At 51.5% G+C, this 12,376-nt stretch overlaps 1 protein-coding gene across 1 annotated transcript in view; it reads left to right on the plus strand.

The window, feature by feature from the left end:
* clcn3 (chloride channel 3) overlaps positions 1–12,039 on the plus strand; it is a 32,498-nt gene extending 20,459 nt beyond the window's left edge. The window contains 15 exon segments of the mRNA XM_062449432.1: positions 558–615; positions 618–637; positions 1,320–1,446; positions 1,449–1,571; positions 1,999–2,291; positions 2,657–2,711; positions 2,714–2,845; positions 3,072–3,146; positions 3,149–3,288; positions 3,796–3,976; positions 4,337–4,401; positions 4,403–4,554; positions 6,570–6,645; positions 9,522–9,563; positions 9,565–12,039. Of these exon segments, the coding sequence (XP_062305416.1) occupies positions 558–615; positions 618–637; positions 1,320–1,446; positions 1,449–1,571; positions 1,999–2,291; positions 2,657–2,711; positions 2,714–2,845; positions 3,072–3,146; positions 3,149–3,288; positions 3,796–3,976; positions 4,337–4,401; positions 4,403–4,554; positions 6,570–6,645; positions 9,522–9,563; positions 9,565–9,714 (1,689 nt within the window). The 3' untranslated portion in view covers positions 9,715–12,039.
* The last annotated feature ends 337 nt before the right edge of the window (positions 12,040–12,376 follow it).

Consider the following 12,376-nt stretch of genomic DNA (forward strand, 5'->3'; position numbering starts at 1 on the left):
TCCTGACTGTCTGTCTGTCTGCTCCTGTCTTCCTGTCTGCCTGCCTGCCTGCCTGCCTGCCTGTCTGTCTGTCTGTCTGTCTGCCTGACTGTCTGCTTGTCTGTCTGCTGTCTACTCGTCTGTCTGCCTGCTTGTCTGTCTGCTTGTCTGTCTGCCTGTCTGTCTGCCTGCTTGTCTGCTTGTCTGTCTGCCTGCTTGTCTGTCTGTCTGCCTGCTTGTCTGTCTGTCTGCCTGCTTGTCTGCCTGCCTGCCTGCCTGCCTGCTGCCTGCCTGCTTGTCTGCCTGCCTGCCTGCCTGTCTGTCTGTCTGTCTGTCTGCCCGCTTGTCTGTCTGCCTGTCTGTCTGCCTGCTTGTCTGCTTGTCTGTCTGCCTGCTTGTCTGCCTGTCTGCCTGCCTGCCTGCCTGCCTGTCTGTCTGTCTGTCTGTCTGCTTGTCTGTCTGTGTGTGTGTGTGTGTGTGAGTGTGTCTCTGTGTGTGTGTGAGCGTGTCTCTCTCTGTGTGTGTGTGTGAGCGTGTCTCTGTGTGGGAGGTGACGTGTGCTCCTCGTGTCTCCTCAGGTCCTGTCGGCTGCGTCGGCAGCAGGGGTGTCTGTGGCTTTCGGAGCTCCCATAGGAGGGTGCTCTTCAGTCTGGAGGAGGTAGGCACACACACACACCGTATTCTGTATGACCCTTGTGGTAGGTCCTCCTATTCCTGTCGTACCATAACCTTTCTCTTCTTCTCTCCCTCCTCCTCTCCCCTCCCCTCCTCTCCTCCCCTCTCCTCCTTTCCTTTCTCCTCTCCTCCTCCCCTCTCCTCCCCTACTCTCCTCTCTCCCCTCCCCTCCTCTCCTCCCCTCTCCTCCTTTCCTTTCTCCTCTCCTCCTCCCTCTCCTCCCCTACTCTCCTCTCTCCTCTCCCTTCTCTCCTCCCCTCTCCTCCTTTCCTTTCTCCTCTCCTCCTCTCCTCTCCTCCTCTGCCCTCCTCCTCTCCTCTCCTCCTCTCCTCCCCTCTCCTCCTTTCCTTTCTCCTCTCCTACCTTCCTCTCCTCCTCTGCCCTCCTCCTCTCCTCTCCTCCTCTCCTCCCTCTCCTCCTTTCCTTTCTCCTCTCCTACCTTCCTCTCCTCCTCTCCTCTCCTCCTCTCCTCCCCTCTCCTCCTTTCCTTTCTCCTCTCCTACTTCCTCTCCTCCTCTGCCCTCCTCCTCTCCTCTCCTCCTCTCCTCCCCTCTCCTCCTTTCCTTTCTCCTCTCCTACCTTCCTCTCCTCCTCTCCTCCTCTCCTCTCCTCTCCTCCTCTCCTCCTCTCCTCCTCTCCTCTCCTCCTCTCCTCTTCCTGTACAGGTGAGCTACTACTTCCCCCTGAAGACTCTGTGGCGCTCCTTCTTCGCCGCCCTGGTGGCTGCCTTTGTGCTGCGCTCCATCAACCCCTTCGGCAACAGCCGCCTGGTCCTGTTCTACGTGGAGTACCACACCCCTGGTACCTGTTTGAGCTCCTCCCCTTCATCCTGCTGGGTGTGTTCGGGGGCCTGTGGGGCGCCTTCTTCATCCGCGCCAACATCGCCTGGTGCCGCCGGCGCAAGTCCACACGCTTCGGTGAGCAGATCCGCCCAGAGATTACAGCCCCTCTTAAGCACGGGCCTTGTTAGCGGAAGGAGCCGGCCGGAACGAGGCTCGGCCGTGAAGGGGGGCGTTTCTGGTGGTTTTCTACTGGTGTGGGGGGGGGGGGGGGTCCCATTGGGCCCCTCTGTTGCTCGGAATGTTTGGGTCTCCCTTGAGGAGAAACACAGCTTATATAACACATTATATAACGCATTATATAGCACCGCATAGGACAGTCGTGATAGCAAGACACAGTCAACATGACGTCAGGGCGTGTTTGAATGGCTACGATTTCTAACGATTCTTTCTACGATTTCTAAGTGGCTCTCGATCCACACACGAGGCATGCTCGGTATGACACAAACCCCCGCTCTCTAAGCCCGCTCTGACCTCTCGGCGACCCCCCCCCCCCCCCCCCCAGGAAAGTACCCGGTGCTGGAGGTGATCCTGGTGGCGGCGGTGACGGCCATCGTGGCGTTCCCCAACCCGTACACGCGGCAGAACACCAGCGAGCTGATCAAGGAGCTGTTCACAGACTGCGGCCCGCTGGAGTCGTCCCAGCTCTGCCAGTACCAGCCTGAGGACGGACTCCAGAGGGCCTTCGTCGAGGTGCCCAACCGGCCTGCCGGGCCCGGCGTCTACGCCGCCATGTGGCAGCTGTGCCTGGCGCTCATCTTCAAGATCATCATGACCATCTTCACCTTCGGGCTGAAGGTGAGGGGAGGGGCGAGGGGGGGGGGGGGGGGAGGGGGGATGGGGAGACCTGGGTGTTGGTGGGGGGAACCGTGAATCTAGATTCGGTCTAGATGGCGGGGGTCAGATGGCTGAGCGGTTAGGGAATCGGGCTATTAATCAGAAGGTTGACGGTTCGATTCCCGGCCGTGCAAAATGACGTTGTGTCCTTGGGCAAGGCACTTCACCCTACTTGCCTCTGGGGGGGGAATGTCCCTGTACTTACTGTAAGTCGCTCTGGATAAGAGCGTCTGCTAAATGACTAAATGTAAAATGTAGATCTAGATCAGTTGGAGGTGTTCTCATGACTCCCCCCTCCTCCCCTCCTCTCCCCCGTCCTCCCCCAGGTCCCGTCAGGCCTGTTCATCCCCAGCATGGCCATCGGGGCGATCGCCGGGCGCATCGTGGCATCGCCATGGAGCAGCTGGCCTACTACCACCACGACTGGTTCATGTTCAAGGAGTGGTGCGAGGTGGGAGCCGACTGCATCACCCCGGGGCTGTACGCCATGGTGGGGGCCGCAGCCTGCCTGGTGAGTCTGGGGGGGCAAGGATGGGAGAGTGTGTGAGGGGGCAAGGATGGGAGAGTGTGTGAGGGGGCAAGGATGGGAGAGTGTGTGAGGGGGCAAGGATGGGAGAGTGTGTGAGGGGGCAAGATGGGAGAGTGTGTGAGGGGGCAAGGATGGGAGAGTGTGTCTGGCCGTCAAAGAACGATCTAACGTATGATCTGCGTGTGTTGTTTGTGGTCCGGTTGGCGTGGCAGGCGGCGTGACGAGGATGACCGTGTCCCTGGTGGTCATCGTGTTCGAGCTGACCGGGGGGCTGGAGTACATCGTGCCCTCATGGCGGCGGTGATGACCAGCAAGTGGGTGGGCGACGCCTTCGGGCGCGAGGGCATCTACGAGGCGCACATCCGCCTCAACGGCTACCCCTTCCTGGACGCCAAGGAGGAGTTCACACACACCACCCTCGCACGAGACGTGAGGGCGCGCCATCTGTGTGTGTTTGTGTGTGTCTGTGTGTGTGTGTCTGTGTGTGTGTATCTGTGTGTGTGTGTGTGTCGGTGTCTGTTTGTGTGTGTGTCTGTGTATCTGTGTGTGTGTATCTGTGTGTGTGTGTCGGTGTCTGTTTGTGTGTATCTGTGTGCGTGTGTTGTGTGTGTGTGTGTTAGTATGTGTGCATCTGTGTGTATCTGTGTGTGTGTCTGTCTGTGTGTATCTGTGTGTGTGTCGGTGTCTGTTTGTGTGTGTATCTGTGTGTGTGTCTGTCTGTGTGTATCTGTGTGTGTGTCGGTGTCGGTGTCTGTGTGTATCTGTGTGTGTGTCTGTGTGTGTTGTGTGTGTGTGTTAGTATGTGTGTATCTGTATGTGTGTCTCTGTGTATCTGTGTGTGTTAGTGTGTATGTGTGTATCTGTATCTGTGTGTGTCTGTTTTCCGGACGTGTTTGTCGAGTGACTGATGAGGTCGTTTCCCCCCCTCCCCCCCAGGTGATGCGTCCTCGCCGTAGCGACCCCCCTCTGGCGGTGCTGACCCAGGACGACCTGACGGTGGAGGACCTGCAGGTCGTCATCAACGACACCAGCTACAACGGCTTCCCCGTCATCGTCTCCAAGGAGTCCCAGAGGCTGGTGGGCTTCGCCCTGCGCAGGGACATCACCATCGCCATAGGTAACGGAGGAGGAGGGGGAGGAGAGGAGGAGGAGGGGAGGAGGAGAGGAAGAGAAAAGGACGAGAGGAGGAGGAGGAGGAGGAGGAGGGGAAGAGAAGAGGAGAGGAGAGGAGGAGGAGGAGAGGAGGGGAAGAGGAGGAGGAGAGGAGGAGGAGGCCCGAGTAGACAGAAGGGACTTTACTTCTTTTCTTTTTTTGGTTGCTAATTCACTATCTTTCTTGCTTGCCTGCTCTCCTTCTCACCCTTACTCCCTCCCCTCTCTCCCACCTCCACGCCTCATTGCACCTTCCACCTTCCCCCTCCTCCACCTCCCCTCCTCCACCTCCCCTCCTCCACCTCCCCTCCCTCCACCCCTACAGAGAACGCGCGGCGTAAGCAGGAGGGCATCTTGCTGAGCTCGCGGGTCTACTTCACGCAGCACGCCCCCCGCCATGCCCGCCGACAGCCCCCGCCCCCTCAAGCTGCGCAGCATCCTGGACATGAGCCCCTTCACCGTCACCGACCACACGCCCATGGAGATCGTGGTGGACATCTTCCGGAAGCTGGGGCTCCGACAGTGTCTGGTCACTCACAACGGGTGAGGAGGGGGGGAGGGAGGAAGGAAGGGTGGAATGGAGGGTGGGCATGGGGGGAAAGGGGAGGGGGGGTGGGGGGAGGGAGGGAGGGAGGGAGGAAGGGGGGAGGGAGGAAGGAAGGGTGGAATGGGGGGTAAAGGGGAGGGGGGGTGGGGGGAGGGAGGGAGGAAGGGAGGGAGAAGGGGGGGAGGGAGGAAGGAAGGGTGGAATGGGGGGTGGGCATGGGGAAAAGGGGAGGGGGGGAGGGAGGAAGGTGGAGGGAGGAAGGTGGAGGGAGGAAGGTGGAGGGAGGGGGAGGGAGAGGGGGAGGGAGGGAGCCTGGAGGTAGAGAAAGAAGAACTAAGAAAACAGAGAAAGCACTCCAGTCTTTCCTTCTCTCTTTCCTCCCCCCACCCCCACCCCCCCCCCCCTCACACACACACACGCGCTCCGTAACAGCAGGGTGATGCATGGCTGCTGGGAGCCTTGAGGTCCTGACCGTGTTAACCTGCATGGCTTGATTAACTGCTGCTTCACAACCCACCCAACGTAGTCCACCGCTAAAGCCCCCTCAGGAGTCAACACTGCCGGACTAAACACTGCCGACTAGCATGCTATTTCTGAAGAGGGAGTGTGGAGTCTGTCGTAGAGAGCATGAGCACCAGTTAAAGCATGTATTGTAAGATATACATTTACATTACATTTAGTCATTTAGCAGACGCTCTTATCCAGAGCGACTTACAGTAAGTACAGGGACATTCCCCGAGGCAAGTAGGGTGAAGTGCCTTGCCCAAGGACACAACGTCATTAGACACGGCCGGGAATCGAACCAGCGACATTCTGATTACTAGCCCGATTCTCTAACCGCTCAGCCACCTGACTCCCAAGATATATGCTTGAGGTAAAAGGAATGAGGGAAAGCTGAAGTTGGTATCTAGTGGAGGAGAAAGGTAAGCGAGGCAGCTGCAGTCGCTCACGTTGTGGTCATATACAGTCAGTTTAACTCAGGTTAGAATTTTGTTTTAAGTTCACATTCTCAGCTGATTTTGTGGAAAGGATTTGCCAGGTCACATGTTGGGAGTTAGTTCTGTGTTGTGTCGCTGTATTGTATGTTTTATGGTAAACACGCACCACTGAGACACCTGCTGGACAGAGGCGGTATTACAGTACATTAATAAACTAGTTACTAGTACATTAATATGTAGGACAGAAATATGGTATATTATTGTAGTTCAGTAAGTAAACACAAATCTCAAGGTGTTTGATGGCAGTTTGTTACTAAGCATGATCAGACCTGGAGCAGTGAGGAGGGAGACCACAGATGACAGCAATTCGTTGTTTTACATATTATTTTTCTGTATTCTTTTATTTGTTTTTAGATTAGATTAGATTACATTAGATTCAACTTTATTGTCATTGCACAGAGTACAGTACTGAGGCAACGAAATGCAGTTTAGCATCTACCCAGAAGTGGAAAAACAGCAAAAAGTGCAGAGCATGGCATGTGTAAAGTGCAATAAGTGAACAAATAGACACAAATAGACAGTAAATACAAACAGCATTTAGCATCTGCGTTTAAAGTAAAATTTCATTCAAGGCCCACACATATAAAATATTTCATAAATGCATGATTACTGAGAATATATTTTTATGTACTCCTAGCACTCCTCAACACATCTGATTTCCATCCTGAGTTAATAGATAAATAGTAATAATAATATAAATAAATAATAATTTGCACAAATAACATAGATAAACACAATCCAACTGACAGTCATATAAAGTAATTAAGAAGAAGTTAAGAAATCAAGTAGGTCATCTTTTTATTTCGTTTATTAGTTCATGCAATGTTGTCGTGTCATGTTGCCTCCTACGTTAAATTATTATTTATGTTCTGTATGTTTTCAGTTTGTATGCTTTGAGCTGTTGTATCTCCCTCTCTCCCCCTGTGTTCTGTGGGCGAGTGAGTGTGTGTGTGTGTGTGTGTTGTCTGTGTACCTGGCCCTGCAGTGTGTTCAGTAACAGGTGTGTGTTGCAGGATTGTTTTGGGCATCATCACTAAGAAGAATATCTTAGAGCACCTGGAGGAGCTCAAGCACAACGTGGAGCCCCTGGTGACTAGCCCCGCCCCCCTGACCTCCGACCCCAACCCCCTTCCCCTCTCCACCTGTAGGCCCCGCCTCTAAGGAGGGACGCATGAAACTTGTGTGTAAATGACTGACAGTTCCCCCTGACCAATAGGAGACTGCCTTTTTTTCTACTCTGTTTCACTCACACACTTTGCAGTGGAGCTGTTTGGTTTGTGTTTACCACCCCTGTATTGCCTAGAAAAACACCAATGTGAATCTCCACTTATCACTGGTTACCGATTATACCTGACTTAAGTTGTAATATCGATGTATGTCCAAGCTCTGTCAGCATCACTGACTGACGTTGGTCCTTTATTAGAGCTCTCTCAGTATACTCAATTGGTATTGGTCGCCGTTTTAAAATTGTCAGTTTACTTGATTGCTATTGGTCCTGTAATCCTGGATCTGAGCGGGAACTGTCGCTAAAAGCCTGAGTAGACTAGCTTCACTTTAGCCTCCCATTCATACCTACTAGAGCTTCCTTTAGCAGTGTTCATCACTTCCTGTTTACATGGTTACTTAAACATACAGTATTACAGTAGATAGACAGCATGAATAGAAATATATAATATGTATATTTATAATAGTTTTTTTATACTCTTGACTACCGAGTCTTGTATTCCTACAGACGTGTCGTCATGTCTCTGGTTGTAGAATTAATCTGTGTGTGTGTGTCTTCTTTTGAATCCCCATACCTACCACACACAAGTCATGTCACCCTGAAAAAAAACCATAAAAGAAGACACTCACTTTTGGACCTCGATGAACTAACTGTTTTTTTCCCCCCCTCCTTTTTTCATTTGTTTTTGTTTTTGAACTCCCTTCCTTATTCCCTCTTCCTTCCTCCCTCTCTCGCCTGGGTCTCCGTCCGGCAGATCGATGACATCTGACCCAGCGCTGCATAGCGCCGGCGCCCTAACCACTTGGCGAGTAACCGCCTTGGGGAAGCGGACCTCTACTCTTGGTGTTATATATATTTTTTTTTTTGGGGGGGGGGGGGAATCACTGGGGGAGGGGGAGGGGAAGAAGACAGTTCCATCCCTCATTCCCACCCCCCCCCCCCTCTCCCTCCCCCCGCCATCCTGCGTAGTGAGAGAGTGAACTGTAGTGTTGTCGTGGGTGATGATGATGATGATTCTAGCAGTCATAGGAGGCTATGGGCTAGCCCATCTGTGTGGTGGTGATCGTGGTAGTAAACAAACAACCCAATCCCTGCCCTCTCCTGATTCTCCACCAGTCCCCCACCTTGACCTCACCTGACCCCACCCCATCTCTGCTGCGCTGTTTTCATGTCCCCCGAGTTACCGTAGCGACTGTAGCGACTTCCTTTCTAAGAGGTGCTCTCACTTCCCACAGTTCTCTCCTCCATTGCAGACCTGAGTCGCAACAGCAGTGTTTCTGTTCTGTCAAACCCTGCAGGGGGGGGGGGGGGTGTTGGATTTGGTTCGCCTTGGAACCAACCGACTCAACTTACTGCTGTGTCGCAAAGTCCGGCGAACTTGGAAATCTGAATCGAGCACACCCCTAAACCCAGACGTTTGTGGGGGAACAGACAGCGTTTGGGTCCCAGGTCTGGACTGTGTTGGAGCTTCATCGCTCACAGACAATCCTCTCCAGACAATCAGCTCAACTCTGATCTCAAAATATCTCTCCTCTTTCTCCAACTTTAACACCTCAAACTACAACTAAAACATTCTCATGGCTGAATTCAAGATCACAATGTCTACCAGTTCAATTATGGTGAAGATATCTAGATGCACACTTGTTGTCCTTTTAATACTATGGCGTAAATGTACTTCGATTGGCCATATTTGTAGTCCAAGCCTTATTTGTAGTCCATAAAGTGCTCTTGAATCAGCATGGGACCTCTTGACTTGACTTCAGGTGGACACAGACCACGTGGATGGTCGGCTATCTTACTGGTTGGTGGTTAAGGCTGGGCTGTTTCTCTGTGTTCACTTCCTCCTTCCTGTAGGATCCTGTTCATTTCCTGTTTATTTCCTGTTTGGCTCTCACCTCTGAGCATGTCCCCCATGAAGCGTCCAAACTGTTCTCTAACCAGAATCCCTAGAGTCACTTTAAGCCACGTCTCAAACGTCACCCTATCAGACCCCCTGAAGTGCACCGCTGTAGTCTTCCTGAAAGTAGCACACCAGGAAGAAGTGCACGGGGGGGGGGGGGTAGGGTGCCGTATGAGGCATGCTTCCCTCACCCTTGTCTCCTCCCACTTTGCTAAGCACCAATGAGAGCCATGTTTTTGTTGCTGTGGCGATGTCACGGTCAGCAGAGTGGTTAAAAGGTGCAGACTACGTTTCAACGTTGTTTTGGGTAAAAAATAAATAAAAGGCCTGTCGTTTAAGAACCTGTTATTGTCTCACGGCATCAAATCCTAATTTAGTGTCTTGAAAAAGTGTTTGATTTGCTTTGGAAGTTAATTATTAATCAAGCTAAATCTATTATTTGCTTCAGCTAGATCATTCTGATCCCTCAGACCTTAACCCAAGCTGTTTAACCACTCTCTCGCCAACAAAAAGATGACGTCATTTTCTTTTCCACACGCCTGTCATCCAGCCCCCTACCGGCTTACTCATCCTGATTGTGTGTCTCTCTCCTCTCTCCCTCTCTCCCTTCCCTCTCTTTCTTTCTCTCTCCTCTCTCTCTTTCTCTCTATCTCTCCCTCTCTCCCTTCCCTCTCTCTTTCTCTCTCCTCTCTCTCTCCTCTCTCCCTTCCCTCTCTTTCTTTCTTTCTCTCCCTCTCCTCTCTCTCTCTCTCTCTCTCTCTCTCCCTTCTCTCTCTGTCTCCCTCTCCTCTCTCTCCCTCCCTCTCTCTTTCTTCGACTGCTCTGTGTCTCCCCCTGCAGGAGGCTCCTTGGTATTATCACAAAAAAAGATATCCTCCGTCACATGGCCCAGATGGCCGACCCACATGGCCCAGATGGCCGACCAAGACCCCGCGTCCATCATGTTCAACTAGTCCCCTCCTTCCAGGACCGCCCGGGGGACGAGAGCGAGGAGGAGGAGGTGGTGCGCCTGCTGGACGGCCCCGACCTCTGACCCCGACCCTCCGCTACCCCCCCTCCCCCCGTCCCCATCCCCCCCCCCCCCCCCACCCCCCCAGAAACATTAACTCCCTAACACTAAAGCTGACTGAGCGCCGAGAGACCTGCCTGTCGCCCCCTAGTGGAGCAGGGGGAGAATGGAGGAGGTTCTTCTGTGTCACTGGTTGCTTGAGGAGACTTGTTGTTGACTTGACGTGTTGTGGCCGGGATAGACGGGAGGTTAGACGCAGTTTATGAGGAATGCACTTTTAGTACACCGTACACACACACACACACATCTAACGTCTGCCAGTAACGCACGCACACCACATATAAGCAGCATGTCGTTTTGTTTTTCCCTCACACACACTGCCCAAACCTCCTATATCTAAACACACACAGACACTCTTTGTGGTCCCCTGCTATCGCCCTTTTCCCATTGGCTCGCCATGGGACGTGGGGGTTTCTGAGGGGTCAAAGGTCAGAATGATCCGCTGGGATGCGAGGAGGGACCTACAAACAACCTCTACTTTCTGACTGGTCGGTCAGATGTCAGGTGATGCCCGCAGCGCCCAATCCCTGGCTCTCACTTCACCCAGCCCTCTTTAAAAAGAACATTGTTTACCTGTGAAGTGTGCGTGAAGCACGAGTGTGTGTGCGTATCACGAGCACCTCTACATTCCAATCAGGTTGTCAGGGTAACCTGTGAAAATTTTGCATACTCACCCAACCAATGGCGACCCCTGTCTTATAGTAGACTACTGCTTTCTTGATCTTAGATCGTGATCAAAGGGAGATTGCTTTAAAATGTGTGTGTGTGTGTGTGTTGCCATGTGAGGCAGGGAATTAGAAAGTACTGTAATTTAAGAAGAAGAAAAAAAATCTGTTTCTGATTCATTTGCAAACAGATGTACTAACAACCAGACAGGCCACCTGTTGAAGGGTGTGTGTGTGTGTGAATGTGAGAGTGTGTGTATGTTTATTTGTTCTGAGCCATGTCAGTGCTATGCTGCTGAGGTGTGTGTGTGTGTGTGTTAGATGGCTAGCTACCATCTCTTCAATCTTGAAGGCGGAGTGTAAATGTTAATAATAAAGGAAAAAAATAACTCAAGGTTGAGTTCATCTGTGTACTCCTGTTACTGGGGGAAAAAAATACTTTTTTCTTTCAAAACTATTACTGTTGCTACTACTTTTTAGTATTGATATCTGCATAATCAAGTAGCTTTTTACAGCCTGAGATGAAACTCAAGTCCAAACTGGAAATATTGCACCTGTTATTTCCTCCCCCAAGTGAATGAAATGAAAAGATGAAAATGGAGGAGGTGGGATGGTTGTGGTGCACTGTTGCTGGTGTCTCTAAGACTTCCCTCTTTCTGCTGTTTCATGCTTTGTGAGAAATGTGTCTTGTGTTTAATTAGGGACAGGATATTTGTCCTCTCTCTCTCGAGCGCACCCCACCCACCCACCCTTCTTGCTCCAGTCCCTTGGGGTTGGGGGAAACAAACACCCCCCCCCCCCCCCGAAAAAAACGCATGTTATTTAATTACCAAAACCAACAAAAAAAACTATTTTTAAACAGCAACTATTTCTAACACTCCATTTGTCCTTCTCAAAAGCATGGACTATCTCAGCTCAGGTTGCTGTAGCCTGTCATAGGAGACTCAGTTGTGCATTGCAGTGTATTGGACACTTATGAGTAACCACGTGTCTGAACAGAGATGTGATGAAACACTCTTTCACGCTGTCCCAGCTCACATCTGCGGAGATGTGACCAGGTAGGATTGGTCGAGGCAACATGTTGACGCATCCCCATTTGACCTTGTCACGTGGAGTAGATGTCTGTCACCGTGGCGACTGATCTGTCCGTATCCAGTGCAGGGTAAAGTGGCGGTTGGTTTGGGCTCTATAACACACTAATATTTTTTTGTTAATTTTTTTACACCACAGGAGTGAGTCATCTGACTTGTGCGCTCATCTCTCAAACCTCCCTCCCCCCCCGTCCCCTCCTCTTCCTCGTACCGGCTGAGGTGTGTGTGTGTGTGTGTGGAGAGGTGGTCGGCGTCACTGTTTCTGCGTTGGCCTCTCTCTTTTCAGTGACTTCCCTGCTGTCACCACGGCAACCAAGGCATTTATGTTTCCCTGTGGTATTGCCTCACACTGTAGTGTTACACACATCTCAATGCCCCCCCCCCTTACTTTTTTTTATTTATGGCTAGTGTTTAGAGTTGTACATGATGAAGAATTTTATGTATGATTATTACATTGATGGTTTGATTGTACATTTAAAACAAAATATGTAAAGATTAAACATTTTGTTTCAAATAAAAAAATGTTGAAGTTGCCTTGACTGTATGATAATTCATACTGTGGTTATTCATATTATTTACTTGTCACAAAACTCGACGAGTCACCTGCGGAGGTGAGGAAACGGGTGAAATAATGTATCGTGTATTTTGAGGGAACTATTCCTTTAAAGCTCAACATTCTGACTGCTGTCAGAGAATCAAGTACAGTGACTTGGCACACTGGATGGTGAACCTTTATGGTGGGTGGGGAGGCGAGGGGGGGAGGGTGGCGAGGCGGCACTTTGCCTCCCAGACTTCCAGCACAGACTTGTCTTTGTGAAGCAAGTTCCCGTGGGAGTTCAGAGCAGCACAAAGAACAGAGCCCAGAAGCTA

The sequence above is a fragment of the Osmerus eperlanus genome, chromosome 23, assembly GCF_963692335.1.
Source record: "Osmerus eperlanus chromosome 23, fOsmEpe2.1, whole genome shotgun sequence".
Taxonomy (NCBI): Eukaryota; Metazoa; Chordata; class Actinopteri; order Osmeriformes; family Osmeridae; genus Osmerus; species Osmerus eperlanus.